The following is a 20,480-nucleotide window of genomic DNA, read 5'->3' as shown; positions in this document are numbered from 1 at the left end:
GGAATTTTGGTGTGAGGCAATTGGGAAGGAAAAGTGTCCAAAGTTTAAAGCATAAAAGAATGGTCTGGGTCTAATTCCTGCTATACTTGCTGTATGACTTGGGTGTATCATTTAACCTCTGCCTCCATTTCCTTAAGTAACAGCGTTTCACAAATCTCCATAGGGATGCTGAAGAAGTTATTTGTGTTTGTAAAGTGCTTTGAGATCTTCAGATCAAAGATGCTATCGAAGTGTAAAATACTTTGGGCATAAAGTAGTGGAAGCTCTATCACACAAATTCTCAATTATATGAGCAGTCTAGGACAGGAAAACTTATATTAATATAAGCTTCACACCATCTTAATATCTGACTACAGCAATACACAGTTTCACTGATGTTTAACTTGGTTGTCTGTGGGTCTGAGATGTGGATGTGCAATGTGATTTTGTGTTAATTTATCTTGCAGATCTTACCAATATATTTGAGTCGTTCCTGCCCCAGTTGCTGGCCTATCCTAACCCCATAGATCCTCTAAATGGTGACGCTGCAGCCATGTATCTCCACCGACCGGAAGAATACAAACAGAAAATTAAAGGTAGGGGAGTCAATGGAATGTTGAAAAATTAATGGTATCACTTTGATCTGTTGCTGTTTGGGAGAAACTTGTTCTCTTCACTGTACATCTTAAATACCTTTTGTCTGATGACCACTATTGCTCTAAAATAGATGTATTTAATTTTAGAGCAGGATAGTCTTCTGGGAAGAGTGGATGAACCACCATCATTTTAAATTTAAAGCTGGTCTGTAGAATACAGTGTTGGGAATGGTTCTGCTTAGCTTGGATGTGGGGAATGTCTTGGCAAACTATTATAAGTTAGAAACAGAAAGGAACTAAGTTAAAGGCGGTTTCCCAAGGTCCCCAACTTTAAAAGCAAACTTCAGACGTTTGGAGACGGTAGTAATATTTTTGTAGCTAAAGTAGCACAGATTTTTCCGGCTGTTTTTTCCCTGGGGTATTTTATTTAAAAGTCAACAAAAAATACAGCTATTCAAAGTTGTGCACCAGTCATGCCATTAGCTCACCCCATTTTCTGTGTGTTTGCGCACGCATGTGCATACATGTGCCTGTCTGGCGTCTCTTAAAATAATGTAGGAATTGTCCTGGTGGATCAGTGCCAGATACCTCAGAGGAGGTATAGGAACCCTTCAATAGAAAGATGTTGGATAATCTGACCCCATATAGGTCTCATCCGGGTCTCTAATAGTTAGAGATTGGCATAAACCATGAAGCACACAGACAGGGAAGACCTATTACTCAGCGAGGAGGAAACGAGAGCAAATTTAGCAACGGCTGAAATAAATGACTTTTTTTTGTTTTCACCAAAAAAATTAGCAATGATTGGACGACTAACATAGTGAACATCAGTATAAATGGGGTAGTATCTGAGGTTAAAATAGGAAAAGAACAAGTTAAGAATTACTTAGACAAGATAGATGTCCTCAAATTGGCAGGGCCTGATGAAATATATCCTAGAATACTTAAGGAACTGTCTGAAGAGATCGCAGAGGACTGGAAAAGGGCAAATAGAGTACCTATCTATAAAAAGTGGAATAAGGAATTATATTATATAATTATATAGGGAATTATAAACCAGTCAACTTAATTTCAATACCTGGAAAGATAATGGAGTAAATAATCAAACAATCAATTTGTAAGCACCTAAAAAAAATAAGGTGACAAATGTCAAGAACAAATTGTGCCAAACCAGTCAAACCTAATCTCCTTCTTTGAGAGAATAACAAGCCTTGTGGACAGGGTGAAAATAATAGATGTGAGATATCTCAGCTTTAGCAAGGCTTTTGATACTGTCCCACATGACCTTCTCAGGAAGAAACTAGAGATGAATCAAGATGGGTCTACAACTGGTTGGAAAACCATACTCAAAGAGTAGTTATCAGCGGCTCACAATCAAGCTGGAAGGGCATATCGAGTGGGGTCCTGCAGGGATCTGTCCTGGGTCCAGTTCTATTCAATATCTTCATACATGATTTGGATAATGACATACTTATAAAGTTTGCAGACGGTACCAAGGTATGAGAGATTGCAAGAGTTTTGGAGGACAGGATTAGAATTCAAAATGATCTTGACAAACTGGAGATACAGTCTGAAATAAATAGGATGAATTCAATAAGGACAAATGCAAAGTACTCCATTTGGGAAGAAATAATCAATTTCACAAATACAAAATGGGAAAAGACTGCCTAGGAAGGAGTACTGCGGAAAAGGATCTCGGGGTTATAGTGGATAACAAACTAAATATGAGTCAAGAAGATAATACTGTCACAAAAAGGGAAACCTCATTCTGGGGTGTATTAGCAGGAGAGTTGTAAGCAAAACATGAGAAGTAATTTCTCTATTCTACTCAGCTCTGATAAGGCCTCAGTGGGACTATTGTGTCCTGTTCTGTGCACCTCACTTTGAGACAGATGTGCACAAATTGGAGAAAGTCCAGAGAAGAGTATTTTGCTGATACAGACTAACACTGCTACCACTCTGAAAAACGTGTAAAGGTCTACAAGGAAAGATTGGGGGGGAGGGGCAAGGGGTTTGTTTCATCTGGAGAGGAGAAGACTGAAGGGGAACATAACAGTCTTCAAGTATGTAAAAGGTTATAAAAAGGAGGGTGATAAATTGTTTAAGTTTAACCATTGAGGACAGGACAAGAAGAAATGGACTTAAATTCCAGCAAGGGAGATTTAGGTTGGACATTAGGAAAAATTTCCTCACTGTAATGGTAGTTGAGCACTGGGACAAATTACTTAGGAAGGTTGTGGAATCTCCATCAATGGAGGTTTTTAAGAACAGGTTAGACAAATACCTTTCAGGGGTGGTGTAGATAATACTTAGTCCTGCCTCAGTGCAGCGGGCTGGACTAGATGACCTATGGAGGTCCCTTCCAGTCCTCCATTCTGTGATTTACTATGCCTTCCAAACTTTGTAATCAATTCATCTTACATAGCGTATGCATAAGAGTCATGTGTCCACTTTGAATACTCTGGCTTCTTACCAGTTTTGCATGACAACCATAAGATAGAACTGAACACTGCCATTCTGTGAAATCCCTCTTTGTAACGGTAATATTTAAAAAAAGGTCTTGGACATGCTGGAATTGATGCAATGGATTCTAGCAACTTCTTTGCTCTGGAAAATTAAGTACTGTGAATACATAATTTATCTCCTCTTGCCTTTACCTCCTCATTTTTTAGTTATGAAAGCATAAAATATCTGCTTGATGTGTGTGTTGGGGATTGCTCCTAGGACTGACACCTGGTACAAAGTTCTCAGCCTGCCACAATCCTTATGAAGAACAAAACCCTTAAATAAAGATTCATAATGGAACCTATAGTTGTCCATTGGTGCGACTATTGTGTACACAGCTGGAAAGATTTTTGTTTAACACTAGTACAGCTTTTCACTCTTCAGATATAAAACTTGTTAATGGCCATAGAGGTAAGAGAACCTTTTTAGTCTTTCCATCCTAGAAGAGAGGAAATTGGGGGGGGGGGGGGGGGGGATATTTTTTTTCCAAAGGCTCAAAGAGCCAGTTAAGCAATCAACTTCTATTGAAGGTCAGTGGGATTTGAGTGCTTAACTCCCATTTGTGCCTTAAAAAAAAAAAAAAAAAAAAATCAGGGCTGGCTCTTTATTGGTGCATAATTTTAGTAAATGGTTAAATACTGATAGAGCTGTGAATGGGGTATAGATAGAGCTGTTTTGCATTCCTTTGGGGCTAAAATATTTGAAGCAATGTTGGTTCTTTCTTGGTATGAAATCTTGATTTCAAACCTTTATGCTAAACACTTGAAAATATACTTCCTGTGGTATCTACAGGGCCAGCAGAATGTACACTTCAGTGTCATCTTTCCTTAATGGATTGAAAAATGACAAGATCCTCCAGTGTAACATGAGTTTAACCCAAAAAGAGGGTTAATTGTTTAGACATGAAAGTTCCCTGGAAGTCAGGAATTTCCAGAGGTTAAAATGAATGGCCATCTTGCTGATGGCTAGGCAGCCTCTCCTCAGTTTTCTAGTCTGGCCTAGCAAACAAGTGTCAAGGGTTTAGATGTGTTGATGGGTGGTAAGTATCTATTTGTGCTAAAGTTGCCTCTGTGCTTTATAAGCTGTGGGCCTTGGGTCTTTGGAGCACTTTCTGAGAGTTAGTGAAGTGGCAGGTGGTCACATGGCTCCTGTCCTTGTTCTTACCTGCTAAATGTCAGGATGACAGCTAGCTGCTTTCCTAGTATTAGTCTCCCACATAAGCAGGAGTGGTAGTGAACTCAGGGATATTGTGAGGTTGCGAATGGGAAGAGGTGTTCACAAGACTATCTGAGGTGTTGGGTGTGATCTGAAATTTCTGGAGAAAAGGAAGGGTGGGATCCTGTTGCTGAGGTGTGAAAGGTGTGTGTGTGTGAGAGGTTTATCTGGGCCAATATTTTTTTTATTGGAAGTTCAATTGCTAAGCAAGACAGACCCCAAAACGGGCACCCAAGAAGTTAAATGCTGCCTTTGAGCAGATCATTTTTTGTTAGTATACAAGATCCAGTTGCACAGGACCAGGGCACTTTCCTTTATCACATTATTGTATTCATGAAATGGTTTCCAGAAGGGTAGGGAGCCTGACCGTCTGAATGTCTTCACGCTGCATGCAGCATCACTGCAAATGTTCCACACTTCCTAGTGTTTACAGAGCGATCGTTATTGAGCTGTTTGTGCAAGTTCTCATGACACAAACTTCAGCCACCTCTCGCAGGTGAACATTGCAAATTAAACCATTAGAGAGAAGCTGCTTGTCATTAGAAATCAGCATGTGCCTCCATATGAGTTTGAAAGCCCCTTTTAGCCATTTGGCTCAAGTACTTTAAATGCAGAGGGTCCCTGTAGTTCAACAGCACTTCAGTGTCTATTCTTGTAGCAGGTATTAAAGCATCTAGTGGCCTAATTCCATAGCCTCAATTCCAGAAACCTTGGCTTCTTGCAACTTAGCCAGCTGGTGCCTGTATAGACAATTAACTATTTGAAGATTCCGATGTACTGTGCGTAGCTGTACGTCATGCTAGAAATAAGCACCGCAGAAATTTGGAGGCAGTGGGAAGAAAGATGTTGCCAAAGATTTAACATCCAGCTTAACATTCTCTTCTACTGAACTGAAAGATGCAAGTAGATTATTGATGTTACTTAAACAAAACTAGCTTTTCAAATGCAAGTTTCTATGGTCATGTATGTCTGGCATCTCGCATTACAAGTGACCTCCCACAGTTTCATAAGCACATCTGTCGCTTGGCATGACATGAAATAAAGGATGGCCAATTAGCAGTGTTTTAGGCCAGTGGAAGGGAAAATACAGTGTGCAAGACAGATCCTCCCTCCTTTATGCACCATGAAACTGTGAGGCCTGGTCCAACTAACCCGCGACTTTGAACTAAGGTACGCAAATTCAGCTACGTGAATAACGTAGCTGAATTCGAAGTACCTTAGTTCGAACTTACCGCGGGTCCAGACGCGGCAGGCAGGCTCCCCCGTCGACGCCGCGTACTCCTCTCGCCGAGCTGGAGTACCGGCGTCAACGGCGAGCACTTCGGGGATCGATTTATCGCATCTAGACAAGACGCGATAAATCGATCTCAGAAGATCGATTGCTTACCGCCGGAGCCGGAGGTGAGCAAAGTGGAGACCTACCCTGAGTTAAGGAAAAGAGCAACACTTCCAAGTCCTTTAGGCTGGGATTTCGTGATACGAATTGGAATTCATTGACACCTCCTATTGTGGGAGCTAAACAACATTAAGCATAAAGGAATGGCTGCTGCTTTAAAAAAAATCTGGTTTGGGGCTTTAGAAGCAAGGCGTCTTGCCTTCTGCTCATGTCCATCCTGTGAAAACTGCCAGATTAGCAACTGAAATCTAAGCACGGAGCAGGTACAGCGTAAGAAATGCTCACCTCACCCTGCTCATGTACCCCGGTCCCAAGCTAGAGGGATGTACCAGACTCGGATAGCTCAGTTTACATGACCTGTTCACCTAAATGGTGTGGCATGTTTTCCCAGTGCCTAGTTGAGAACAGGATTTGAGAGCAAGCTGGCTGAAGTTCAATCCAGACAAGACATAGTCTGTTAATACTGCAAAGAAAAACCCACAACACCAGGTCTCAGAGCATGGGTCAATTGACTCGGGCTTGTGGGGTCAGGCTGCAGGGCTAAAAATAGCAGTGTAGGCAGTCATGCTCAGGTGGGAGGCTGGGCTCCAGGACCCTACCCCCTTATCTCAGGCTCCAGCCCAAGCGGGAACATCTACGCTGCTATTTTTAGCCTTGCTGCCTGAGACTCAGTGCCACAGGTTTTTCTGTGCAGTGAAGATCTACCCAAAGATACTGGGTTGGAGGAATGATCCCCGCATGTACACCCTTTTTCAGGAGGTCTGCAAATTCGGGACGTGGCTGCTCTTGGAAGGTCAGATAGTGTCAGCCAAGAGCCTCCTCCGTAGGCACATGTAGTAAGATGATTGTGACCCTCAACTCTGGACATAGTCTCAATAATCCTGCTCCTAAACTGGATTACTACTGTGCATTCTGCATGGAGCGACACTAGAAAATGGCACACGCCACAGCTTGCACAAAATGCATTTGCCTTCCAGAATCCTATTAAACCAGTTCTGTGACCTGTGCTGGCTCCTTAATTGCTTTTGGTTGTAATTCAAGGTGTTGATCTAGCTAGAGCCCTGCATGGTTTGGGTCTTGGCTTTGAAACCTCCTCTCTTTATAGGAACCACTGCAGTAGCTGAGATTGGCTGGGGTGCTTGTGTTTAGAGCTCCTAGAATTAAATGTCTGGAAATTGATAGCTGGGAGTTCCTGGGGAGCACCCTCTAGAATTTTTTCTCTGCTACTATGACTGCCCTTGTCTGATACTAAAGCATAGTGCAAGGCCTGTCTCTTGGGGGATAGAGAGGTGGGTTGTTGTGGTTTTATTCTAGGGAACACAGGTTTGCATTACGTTAAAAGCAGTAAATCTGTATTCCAGCTTTTTCTCCAGCCTTCATCTCCTCTCATCTCTTTCCTTCTCTGGAAGTTATGCCAGTATCATCAGTCTCTAATTCCATAAAGCATTGTTCAAAACTTTTCCATAATGTGGGCTGTATCTTGAGAGGGTCTCCGATTCTCCTTTCCCCTTGGTACTGCGCGCACTGCATTGCATCCCATTCACAATGGCACAGCCACACTGTGGTACTAACAGCGATTGCTGATACATAATATGAAAACGAAGTATTCAAGATACTGTATTATAGGGCAGCAGGACAGACCAGTACAGTAGCTCTCAGCCTTCCTGCCCAATGACCAAGTATAGCCCTTGTAGAATATCCCAGATTTTTCTTCTTTTCCAGGAGACCTGGATTCACTATGACCGTGAACTTTCACAGCCTAACCTGTTGTGCCCCTAACGGCATTGTGGGCCAGCTCTTATCTCGGGTTTCATGACAATATGTTTTGGGGGGTTTTGGGGGGGGGAGGGAGGCTGAGCTCTAGGTTGGATTTTCTCATTTGATCACCTTAATATGGGATGACTTTCCATTTTTATAGCAAATGGGTTCTGAACATGAGGCTTTTAAACCGGTGTATGTGCAGAAGTAAAGGGCACTGGCTGTTTCTAACTCCAAGTCTAGTATTCAGTATCCTAACAATGTGTGTGTTTATCAACATGTATGCCTTAGGACTTCATGCATTATCCAAGGGTCTTGTACCTCCCTTTGATGCCTCTAATATGGCTGTGGTCAGACGAGATTGACCTTTGGTCTAAACCGATATGGCAATCCCTATGTTAATTTATATAATCATTATGTTTTATTGTCCATATATGGCACTATCCCACCGGCTGTTACATTAATTTTTTATTCAGCCATGCTCAGTACCAACCCATTTTTATAAATGGCTGTGGGAGTTGAACATATGCTGATTATACCCTTTTCTTTCCTCACATACAGAATACATTCAGAAATATGCAACAGAAGAAGCACTAAAAGAACAGGAAGAAGGTACCGGGGACAGCTCATCAGAGAGCTCCATGTCTGACTTCTCGGAAGATGAGGCCCAGGATATGGAATTGTAGTAGAAGAAGCAACCTGCTTTTCAGAGAGACTATTATTTCCTAACCATGAGAAGCAGACTATAATATTCATATTTAAACAAAGCAATTTTTTTTATTACTAAACAAGGTTTTTATGAATAATAGCATTGATATATATATCACCCTTTAGATCTTGATTTCTTGGTCATTTCTCAAACCCAAGGTATATAGCATATTCCCACATTCCATTTTGGTAGCAATATGCAGCCCGAATGCATGTATTCATAATTCCATTTGGCCAAGTCAACTTGTGTGCTACTGAACTGTCAACTCAAACAGCTGCTCCGATAGGTAGGGACTTAGAGATTTCCTTTTTATCAGTGGTTCCACAGCTACCACCTTGGATGATAAGATGGAACAGAGCTTTCTCAAAGTAAAAAGTCTAGGGGATAATGTAAGAACATTTTTAGATCAGACGTTGAAATAAAAAGTGCTCCTTCAGGTCAAACTCGCTATCATAGTTTATGTGGAGTTGCATTTAAAAAGTGCACGGAGTTATTCAGAGCATCGAAGCTTAAAAAAAATGACTTGGATTTTAAGTACACTTTTATATTGGACTTCTGCCCACCCTCTGAACTGTAGGGACCTACAACCACTCATCTATTTGCTTTTGGGACTTTGGAAAGCCTTCATCTGGACTTTACTCATTTTCTTGGTCTGGATTATGAGCTGTTCCCTTTTTTCGGGGGGAAAAAACACAATGCTATATGAACAGTGCTTTAATTTACCTGGAGCACATACAAAGGCAAACTCTTTGTCATAGTTTTGAAACTGCTACCCTGTAATAGCTTCAAGCTTTCCTTCTTGCTTGAAGTATGATCAAACACCTTGCAAACTGTCTCCATCTCCTAAAAGAGGGTTCTCTGACCAGATGGACTAGCCTTGCTGAGAGCTTCAGACCCATGAAGATTGGCCCATTGGCCATAGTCCATGAATCCGTTGGCACATTCTCTTTCCCATTTTTGTTTTTCTGTTTTCCCTTCTGCAGCAGCTTGGTAGCCATCTGCTTGTGTGTACAACAGACCAAACTAAAGTTTAACAAAGAAAAATGCTCTAAGAATATTTGAGATTAATAAAAATAAAACCATAAATTGGGGAAACAAGCGAAAAATATTTTCAAGAATTCTTCTGAATGAAAAATTTGATTTCTTCTGGTGTATTTCAACATATTAAGTTTTTTATTATTTTTATTTAATGGTAAGAGAACCTAATACAGTAAACGCCTACCTGGGTTGCCAGTGATACTTGAATTTGGATAATTGTGCATTTGAAATCCTAACTAAGATGGATCTTAAATCTGAATGTTACTTGCTGTATTCTTAGGGTTTTCTGAGGGGTTTGGATAGACAGACAGATACTTTAATATTTTTTTGATGAAACCTTCAGGACAGTATGTGGAATTCAACCCACGCTGAGTGACTCTTGAACAGAGAATTTTGAATGACAGACTGGATTGAGTAAACACTTTTTTTTCATTGTCCCACAAATGTTTTTCTTTTAGGAATGCCACCAAGTTTTGAGTTAATGGGGTTGAAAGATACAATCCTTTTTTAATCCATAAAGCACAATCAGTTTTTTTCCTCTTTTTTTGTTTTGGAAAAAGCTATATGAAGTACAATTTTGCTTTAGCATGATTTTCCTTAATAAAAATAACATACAAAGGGTTTACTTATTTTATGTTAATTACGGGCATGAAGCAAAAGGTTTTTCTTTTCTTTTTTTTTTCTTTTTTTAAAAAGCAGTGATGTAGGACTGTGGTTAGTTACTGTGCTGAAGTTCTCTAGCATTTGTGGCTTGTTGGAAGGGTAGTATTAACTATTTAACATGTAATGGTGTACTTTAACTCTTATCTAGCACGCTGTTTTCTCATTACTTTGGGGAGGGGGGGCAGAACTGTGTTGGCACTGTTTAACTTGCTTACCTGCTGAACTAGCAGTTTGCTTGTGCTATAACCTTTAACTGTAGGTGCTATTTAGGGGTAGTCTAAGTGCTGGGTGGTGATATCAGTTTAAAAACAACAAAACAATAAAAATTTGTATTTTTTCAATATTGTATAAAAAACAGTGTTCTAATTACCTCTAATTTTTTTTCCAGGTAACTGTATTACTCTTCCCCCAGTCTATTCAATGACCAGGTTTAACACAGTGAACACTTTCATGCATCTCTCTCATTTGAAGAAGCCAGTTTTCTAATAAAAAGGTGTCCTGTCCTAAGCTTCCAAAAGAATTACAATTAGAGCTGCAAATCTAAGGTAGACTCCTGGAAAAGTAAGCACACCTTTTACCGCATTGATTTTTCTAGGTTGTGAAGATGCAGTTTGGCTTCTGTTAGTTGTCCAAGTTGTTCTGATTCCTCTGCACGTTACTTTGTGCATGCAGGCAGCCGAAGCAAGGTATTTGTGGGTATAGATCTGGAACTTCTCCAGCAAGATGTTTCCTTGGATATTAATGGAGCTTTACACGTGAAATCTATAGCATTGCCTGCAGCATGTCAAAAAGATCATCTTCTTGGTATATTTCATGTTTGATCATTCTCCCCTGTAGTGATTACAGCAGGAAAGGAAGCCTACAGTAAAGTGTCAAACACCTGCAGTTCAAAGGAATATGGCCTAGTGTAAAACTCTTGTAGGGAATAAATTCTAATGGATTTCCCTTCTTTCTAGACTGGAACAACTGCTTTTTGCCTCATTCTGCCCTTTCTCCCATCTTTCACTTCCCTCCCCATCTCAAACAAGAACCGTCTGTAAATAAACTACACACCCCTAGTCTGGAAGAGAAAAGTGGAATCGTTTTGAAGCAGGATGCCCAGGTTTTTTTTTTTTTTCAGTTCCAGTTTCTTTTGAAATGCTAATGTTCTTTTTCTGAAAGACCCACTGCCATTCTCTTCCGCGTTCAGATGACTGAATCTCAAAGCATCAGCCAGGTGGAAATTAACAAGCCTACTCCAACATGACTACGATTGATCCACTGTATGTAGATTCGTGCTCTCAATGAATCCCTGAATATGAAAGCTTGTTAGTAACCTATTCTCGTTGTTATGGAAGTAGGCTCTTTGGCTTCATGTCTGATAGCTTGTCACCTTGTTCTTGAGCTTTGTGTGACCTGTACAAATTGAGAAATATCAAAGCAGCCCCAGATCTGCAGAAGCTACCTACATTGCCAACTAGGTTAATCTTGAATTTCATCAGGCGTGTTTTCAACTCTCCTTGAGGTTTCCAAGTGTATTTTCTTGGTTCATTTGACTTTCCATCATGACAATTTTAGACTTAAAAAATTAAGGAGGGGAGTCTTGGCGAAGCTAATCTTAAGGGAGTGGCATCTCGATATGAACTGAGTGGAATAATGCTTTGTAAATTAACTGGTAATGTGTAAACCCTCAGTCAGAGGGGTTGGGAAATGGAAGTTAAATGCAATTTCTGTTACCTCTGACGTTCAAATTGGCCACTTAGGTTTATGGGAATACTACCTACATTGTCACTTCTGTAATCTCCCTTATCCATGTTTGATCACCACCACCACATTATCCGCCTGCAGTGCACACAAACCAGGGAGCTGGAGTCCCATTTTTCCCCATAAGGGATGAGAAATGCTGTAACCTGTGCTGCAGTTGGGTTGCCCTGGCTTTTTTTCCCCCCTCCCAGCAAGACTAATCACAGGGCATTCTGATGTAAGTGGTAGCTCTCCGGTATGCAAGGACACCCTCCACCCCCACCCCCACCCTGCACCTTTGATGTCAGATCTGTACCACACCACGCAGGGGGCATTGAGGAGAGGGCAGGGCTGTTGGTTTGTTTTTCTTTTGCTTCTTTTTGCTCATCTGAATTCCCCTGGCACTTTAGCAAGAGCGTGTGCAGCATGAGAAATGGCCATTATTTTACTGACTGTATTTGATACCTGTTGTGTGATACTTGAAGAGATAAAGGGTGTTTTCCCTTCATTTGAGTCTAAGCTTTTTTCTTTTCTTTTCTTTTTTCCCCTTTTTTTCTTGCATTGTGATGATGTAGTGGGCATGCTTGTCACCATGACAAATGCCTCTTCTCTAAGAATATAACCTCTCAAATAGTTGTGTATAATTAAAGAACTGTAAACTTTTTTAAATAAAAGATGTATATACCTTGACACTTGACTGGTACTTGATCAGTAAGGTCTCACTGTCATAGGCAGCATCTCCAGTGCCTCCCGTCTTTTAAACCTCCAGCCCCTGAGATTCAACAGCAGCTGTTAACCAGACTGCCCAGATTCTGCCTTCAAAACCAGTCCAGGTGTTTTCTGTAGGAGATGCTCTGGTGGAAAAACATCCCATTGCATATGCAGAGTGTCTGACTGCAGTGTTTGATGTAACTAGGTTACTATAAGTCAGGCAGTTTGTTAAAAATAGCTGTACTGTACCATTGTGATGGGTGCAGTAAAAGAACCTAATTAAACTAGTATAAATGGGTTTCTTTGGTTGTAGGCCCATTTGCAGATAAGGTTTGTGAAACTTGCCTCTGGCCAACACTAGATGGCACTATTTGCCACGTTCTCCACAAAGTGCTCTGGCAGATTTTAGTAAAGGGTGTTTCAACCAAAACTGTAAATTCGAATTATGCCCTAAATGTGTTGGTAATGTGAGCAAGCAAATGAGCACGTTTCTTCATCTTATTAAAATGGATGTTAAGTGAGCTCTTCTAGGAAAATACCTAATGCATTATATGTACATGGATCATGCCAAGTACTTTATAAAATGTGAATTGGGGGAATAGGGGAGTGGTTCCAAGGTGTTTGCAATTTAAATTGGCCAAGGACAATGTGGACACAACAGTGCCAAAGTTAGAAAGCTGAGACCTCAACAGTGAGATCATCTATACAGGAAGGCTTTGGGGAAAGTGGATTTGAAGGGTGGGTGGATATAAAAGTATTAACTTACAGGCACCGTGTGTCAGTCATTCCAATTTTACAGCTAAAGGACATAACCAATGCTCTTTCAATAAGTTCCTCTAAATGTAAGGAGAAATGAAGAGGTCTGTATGTTTTTCCTGAAAACTGAATCTGAAACATATTAAACATAAAAGGAAATGTCCTGAATTCAGAAGCTAGCACAACTATTCAGTAACAAGTACTAGGATTCCAATTGCTGGTCAGCAGGTGAAACAAAGCTTTTAGCTTCAAAATACATACTTGTCCTTGGAGTTTCTGGTTTTCTGCAAAGCCAGGGCCCTATTAAACATGCCTCACAGTAATTATGTTGGATGTGCCAATGTAATCTGGGCTTTGTACAGGGCAGGAGAGCCCTATGTCAAATGTGTATTAAACATTTCCACCTGCCTTGGGCTCACGCCTGTTCATCACAATCTGTTAATGGACCCCCTTTATCTCGTCTGTTACCCTTTGTTGTGTCGTGTCTGAACTAGATTGTAAGCTCGTTGGGGCAGGGACACGTATCTAGTGCATATGGCATTGTACAATGCTCGAGGCACAATATTTGCAAAGATTTTTCCATAGCCTTTCCCTTGCAGATCTGCTTCTTGTGGTTTCATTAGCTAAATTCACATCAACCAGGGGACGTCACTTGCCTATTCTAAAAAAGCCAGTGGAACGGCTTTTAGCTCTCCAGAGAAATATGCCCGTGGTTGAATTCTGGAGAAAATCCTTTACATTTTTCAATAGTTGTAATTGTCTTCGTTTGTCTGGTGTTTCTATAAGGTATGTGTGTGCTGGGTTTATCCCACTTACCGGTCTACCTGAATTCCCCCCTCTAGTTTCAATGGGAAACGCTATTTATTTCAGCCCTTTCCTAAGCAGCCATCGCAGTTGAAATGCATGGTTTAGCAGCTGCCTTGTTCTACTCAGGATTTGTATTACAGTAAGGCCGGCCAGGTTGTCCCACCAAGAGCAGGGCCCCATTGTGCTAGGGGTTATACAAACATGCTAGGACAGTCCCTCCACTAAAGAGCTTAGTCAAAACAAGATGCAACAAGTGTTTGTAATGGAGGAGAAAGGAACATGTGGTCACATAAACCACCAATGGCTGAGTCCATTTGTTAAACTGTGGTGCACCTCTCCCGATTACACTACAGATCTATTTAAATCCTTAGCGCGTCTACAATGCAATGCGCTCTCCTATTAGCCTGTTCAGTCCTTTCCTCACTCCTACCACCATATATTTCTTGTATGATCTGATAATGCAAACGTGACGACAAATATTTACTCAAAATCATTTGAAAGTTGATTCACTGCGGTTTCTTCAGCTGGCAAATGGGTAAGAGACATGAGATGTAGCTTTAAATTCAGAAGAAAAAAATAACTGCTGTTATGACGTACTTTTTAAAGGCTTTTGTTTGTATTAAAACAACAAGGAGTCTGGTGGCACCTTAAAGACTAACAGATTTATTTGGGCATAAGCTTTCGTGGGTAAAAACCTCACTTCTTCGGATGCATGTATGTTTGTATTGTTTTATTTCTGAAATCACGGGACACAATATGGTATAAATAGATAAACGTTGATGGCTATTTTATTTATCTTCCTAGCTGCAGTGTAATTGTTATGGCGAACAAGCACTTTTATTCATGAATGAAGTTTTCCCTTTTCCAAACCTCTCAGGTCTGGCTTGTTTTAGAGGGAAGTTGCTTATTTTACAGCAAGGCAAGCTATTACAGATGATTGATAATACTTTAGACGTCTATTACAACTGCTGAACAATTAGTGTCTTGGGCCTATAGTTCTCATTGAGTTGGTCATTTCATTGTAATTTAATTGTCTCTGGTTGATCATAAAGGTGTTGAATTTTTTTGACATATTAAATTTTGCTTGTTCATGACCCAAAAGTGGAGTTTTTGGTAATGTCTGTAGAAAAACAACTGAGCTCTTGTTATGAGCTGGAACTAAACTGGTTTCTGATTGAGGCCTTCGGACACTACTGCAATGTGAGGGTTTGAGTGGAGCAGGGTGAAATTAGTAACAGCTTCCAAGTCCTGAGTCCACATTTCCGTCATGTGACTTGTGAAATTCCGGAATCTAAACAAATTAAATTGCACTTGATGGTACCATCGCTTGTTGGGGGATGCCAACGGAAGGTAGACCTCATTGTAAATTCCTTATAACTGATCAACTAGAGTGCAACCTATGGGTCAAGTGGCTAGGACAGTGAGTGTATAGACCTAAAATGACTTCCTAGAGAAGTTAGGAATGGTATCAGGAAGACAAAACAATAATCCAATTTGCCATGCAGTTCTGCCTCTCCAGTATGGGAGGGGAAGTGTGTTGCATTGCAAAAACCATGTGTTACATTAGATGCAGAAGCAGCAAGAAGATCTCCATAGATCTGAAGGGGATGTAGCTGGAATTACTGCACTTCCTTCTGGGAATCTCAGTTGCAGGAAGTGCCAGATACACTAAAAAAAGAGTTTAGAAACCCAACAAATTTTATGAGGCTGGAGTGATTAGTCTTTATAATGAAAGATACACATAGAGCTCAGATTTCCAATCCCAGGTGGTATGAAATCTGCCTGGAGTGGGGTTGCACCTCCAATCTTCACTTGTCCTGGCAGCACCAGAGCCGGAGACAGTGCAGGCCTGCGATACCTCTGCTGACAAGAATCCTGTGGACTCCGAGCTGGGATTATAAAGCCACCATCGTCACCCATATGCCCTGAGGTTGCAGTGGTACTGCTTCTGTAAATGCACCCTGAGTACTTTGATTATAAGCATCTATAAATACAGGGAGTGTGAACACCAGTGATTGAGAGGAATGTGGGATGATGCAAAGGGGGTTACAACTAGGAGTAAAGGAAATATCAGGAAGCATTTCCTAGCAAAGACCTGTTGGCCTCCCACTGTTCATGATGTCTTTTACTGAAGACTGGATAACGAATGTACTGTTGGGAAAGCTCCTATGCTGGCCAGGTGGATGGATTACTTGAGCTAAATAGCTGCTTGCTATCGCGCAATTGTGTGAATGATGGTTTGTTTGCCCACTGGTTCCCCTTGACTATTGCCACTTGAGAGCGCTATCTGCATTCTCTCCCAGAGCAAGGTTTGCCTTCTGCATGTGCCTCATCTGTTCGCCTTGTGCCCTTTAAAAAACAGAACACTTGGTTTGAGGATCACTTGAGTTTCAATGTCTCCATAGCTGGCATAGGCCATTCAGAATCGGTGGTGGTGGTGGTCCCTTTTGTGTGTATTTTTGTCCTTCAGGAGTTTCCCTCTTTGCAGAAGATCAGGGAACCAGCCGGTGAGCTTTCCAAAGTGTCCCAAATGCAAGCTGGAGACTGGTCAGAGGGATTCGTGGCTGTGGTCTGCTTGAGCCATTGGGCTTTGGGGAGAACCGGCTGGTTTCTTGTGAGATCCCCTGAAAGGTGTTTCAGCTTCTTTGCATGTAGTTGAAGGGAACAGCAAAATGTCCCAGCTGGGAGTCAATGTTTTGCACCAGTTGCTAGATTCAGCACAGGCCTGACTCGCTGAGCTCTGTGCGTGCTGCTCTAGTGTCCTGGAAGCATTTAACCAGCTCCTGTATAGTGGAGTTGGGGCAATGGCCGAACTGGACATGCCCCTATGGATGCTTGACTCTGATTGACCCCTTGAGCTGCATTTGGAGGTAGGCTAGAGGCCTGTGTCATTCAGGCATCGCTTGACATTCCCTGGCTCTTGGCATAGCCTTGACACTTGCCTACCTTCCGGATACGCTCGAACGTGGCAATCAGTGCCACTCACCCTGCAGTCAGGCTGCCAGGAAATGTCACCTAGTGAGTAGCTTCTACCTCTGTGCCCGCAGCCTCCCTTCACCATACGTGCCCAAGGTGACCAACTTTCCTGGGCCGTAGCCTGCTTCAAGTTCCCAGTCCAAAGATGAGGATCAGACATCTATGCTAACCCTATCCGATAGCTTCTGATGTGGTACTTTCAGCACCAGACATAAGCGGTGGGTTATAGGGGCTTGAGGTGCCCTTGCTCCAGCAATATTCAGGAACGTGGGCCCGACTCCACTAATGTTTGGGCTTATATTTTCAGAGCCATCCCATCCATAGGACAGATGAGGCAACCACCCCGGTCCCTGCGCTTTGGGGGGGCCACATGCTTCAGGGGGACACGGGGTCCAGGGTGGCCTGGGGGGTTAGTGGGGGGCCTGGCACCAGACTGCCCCTCCCCTGCTCCACCCCCACTCCACCCCTTCCCCCCAAACCACGGAGCCGGGTCACTCGCCGCTGCTGGTGCCAGGCTGCCCTGGACCCCGCGTCCCACTGAAGCATGGGACCCCCCCAAAGCGTGGGGCCTGGGGCAGTTGCCTTGGTCTGTCCTATGGACAGGACAACTCTGCTTGGACCCGTTTTGGGCACCACAAAAAATTATACAAACCTGGCGCCCATGGTACCAGCTGGCTGCTGTGAGAGAGCCCTACGTTCTTGGTGCCAACAACTTCTAGCCAGTTGCTATGGATGGCTTCTGGTGACTGACACACCCACCTCCTCTCTCCAGCAGCTAAATTGGCCATGCTAGGAAAGAAATGAAAGTTCACCTACTGACCTCAGTCAAGGACTCGGAGCAATTCCTAGCATCCTGCATGCGTCTCCATGGACAGAAGAGGTCAAAGCAGCCCGCTGCCCCGGAAATCTGTTCGTAACCCTGTTGATTGAAAGGTATGGGTAATGCCATCCCTTCTGTGTCTGAAACAAACCACCGGCTCCAGCACTCGCCGACTTCCTCTGGCGGAAGTTCTCCGCAGATCTGACGGGGCCTGTCCAATCTCTTCTAGATCAGCTGCTGGCAGTGTGTTCAGGTTCTCTCACTCCTAGCTCGAATGGAATGGAGCACAAGCTCACATCATGCTATGGACAGCGACTCAATCCTCCCTGCTCTTCGTTCCCCCACCAGTCTGCCGTTTAGTACAGTGGCTCTGGCTCCAGCCAGTTCTGGGCCTTTTTCAACCTGCGATTCCAACACACTGAAAGCTGGGGTATTAAGAATGTACCTCCCATGCAGGTAACCTCTCATAGTGCCCTAGTCCCATGTAGGCAAAGTGCTGTTTGAAATGGGGGAAGTGGGTTGGAAGACTGCCCTCACCTGCAGTGTCTTGTGCACTTGAAGATCCTCAATATCGATAGTTTGGAGCTGGCCTAGCATCTGGGGAAACGTCCTGTGTTGCGATTAGGGAGGGGGATAGCCCCCTCCAGGCTAAGAGCTTTCAGGTGTGTATGGCTGCAGACCTCTGCCAGCAAAAGCCTCAGCACATGTCCCCTCCAGTCTGTCTGTGCCTGTGTAGCACAAGGGCCACCTACTGGCCAAACAAAACATAGGCCACGTTTCCATCAGACATCAAGGGTTTAAGGCCCAACACTGGCTAACTTTCACTGAGACCAAGTGCATTTTGTGCAGTGTCTGCAGGGCCGTTGCCGGAATGACCCAGCACATCTATCGGACACAGCTGGAATGGCAGAAGTTCTTAAAACCTCCAGTTAGCATTGGGTCCACCGCACACGGGAAGGTACCGAAAGGGCGAGCGTGGAGTTCATTGCCATTTTAAGCGTTTATAATAGATCACGAGAGAGGAAGGCTGGGGGCTGAGTTTATCTGATGTCTTTCTCTCCTAGCAAGGGAAGCTGATGCATCCCTCTCCTTGAGGAGAACGGATAATGGCTCGGTCTCAAACCGGGCTGCAGATAGTTCTTGTTTGCCCGTCACGGGTGTGGAGACACCAACAGCATGAAGAACAATCTCTGGAAAGACAATACTGTCCCCCTGCAATGCTGTAGGTCTGGGTGAGAGTGTGACACCACAGATTGTAAGAGCTTTTGGGACAGTGGCTGTCTGTCTTTGTACAGCACCTAACACAATGGGGCCCTGAACCGATCAATACCTCTGGCTATGTTGGTCCTGATACCTTTAGGAGTGCTGTTGGCCAATGCCAGGAATTAACCTGAGGCTTTAAGAGCCTCTATTTTCCAGCTGTCTCCCCTAGAACAAGACCTATACCACCAATATTTAGCTCTTTATATCGTTGGTATCCATCAAAGCGTTTTGCAAAGGAAGTCAGGGGTGTTCTATCCCCATTTTACTCAAGGGGAAACTGGTACAAAGAAGTGACTTGCCCAGGTCACCCAGCAGCACTGTCCTGGGCTACCTGCACTGGGACACTTGACCACCTTTACTGAGACACTCTGGTCCTTTGGCACCTGATAGAAGTGCCAGCCATTCTTCGGTAGTCCAGTAGGTGGCCCTTGTGCTTCACTTTCTGAAGAAGTGGGGTTTTTTGCCCACAAAAGCTTAGGCCCAAATAAATCTGTTAGTCTTTAAGGTGCCACCAGCCTCCTTGTTGTGTTCAGAAAAACAACTTGTTCTCACCTGGCCTTGCCTGGGGAACTTTCCAGCTGATTTAATTGCATGAACCTGACCTGCTTTATAGTGAAAACCCTCACCCATCCTGCCCCCAAATCCTCCTGCACCTTAAGGAGGGTGGGGGGGTGGGGATGTTATGAAAGAACTAAAGTAGTTCCAGGGTCAAATACTCCACGAGTGGGGTAGTTGTGGCTCAGTTGTGTGGTTATTGTGGCTCCAAACTGCAGCAGCTGTCTTCAGATTCCACAACAGCAGCTTGAGAAACTGACAAAAGGCTTCTTGCACTGAGTCCAGATCATCCCTATAGAACCGTTGCCTTTTACTGTTTCTCTATAATTCCACTTGGTGAAAACATCCTGCCCCGAACTACAGCATGGAAGTTCATCTGACTCTCTCAAGCCACTGCTGTAGCCCCGACCCCTCCTTGCTCTGACACAAACTGAATTTGTTGACATGGAGGGTACATGGCAAAGCTCATCTTAAGGGAGATTAATTAAACAAAAGGAAAAGATAACCCAGTAAAGGTCCATTTAGTTCCAGTTCTGTGGGGTGGAGCCTGCTGGGTCACTTCTGGGCATTGGCTGGGCTTTTAAAGAATGGTCAAGCACTTGGAGGTCATTAGGCCAACATAATGACAATGGAAGGGATATGCTCTTCATGCTTGTATTCAAGTTCTTACCTGTTTATAGCTCCATAGATGATTAAAGCAGACATATTTGTTAATACCTGGCCTGGGTGCTGTACAGACCGAGTGAGAGAGTCCTTGCCCCAAAGCGCTTACAATCTAAATAAGACGTGATGGATGGGGAAACCAAGTCAGGTCAATGGCAGAGTTGGATGTAGGCGCCCAGAGCCTCTTGATCTTCTTCCAGCATTCTGTGCCCTGGCCGATGCTCTTCTAATACCACATTACGCAGAAGAAAGAGAGAGAAAGGTAAAGACTCAGCAACCAGTGGTACCTGAGCCCCATCTCGGTAGGTGTCTGTCTGGGGCCCATGTTTGTTATATCTATAGACTCTC

General features: G+C 43.1%; 1 protein-coding gene across 2 annotated transcripts in view; it reads left to right on the top strand.

Moving 5' to 3' along the window:
• Positions 1 to 12,271, top strand: part of UBE2H (ubiquitin conjugating enzyme E2 H) — a 68,125-nt gene extending 55,854 nt beyond the window's left edge. Inside the window, exons 6-8 of one of the 2 annotated variants that reach the window (XR_004644886.1) lie at positions 447 to 575; positions 8,011 to 9,350; positions 10,248 to 12,271. Coding sequence is in view for 1 of the 2 variants with exons in the window: in XM_034763868.1 (XP_034619759.1) it covers positions 447 to 575; positions 8,011 to 8,135 (254 nt within the window). In the remaining variant the exon portion in view is untranslated. Of the gene's footprint in view, positions 1 to 446; positions 576 to 8,010 lie in introns of both variants that reach the window. The other variant, XM_034763868.1, reaches the window with a different exon arrangement.
• Positions 12,272 to 20,480: the final 8,209 nt, after the last annotated feature.

Source organism: Trachemys scripta, chromosome 1 (assembly GCF_013100865.1).
Source record: "Trachemys scripta elegans isolate TJP31775 chromosome 1, CAS_Tse_1.0, whole genome shotgun sequence".
Classification (NCBI taxonomy): Eukaryota; Metazoa; Chordata; order Testudines; family Emydidae; genus Trachemys; species Trachemys scripta.
The sequence above is the reverse complement of the archived record's forward strand: the minus strand, read 5'-3'. Positions and strand labels throughout refer to the sequence as shown.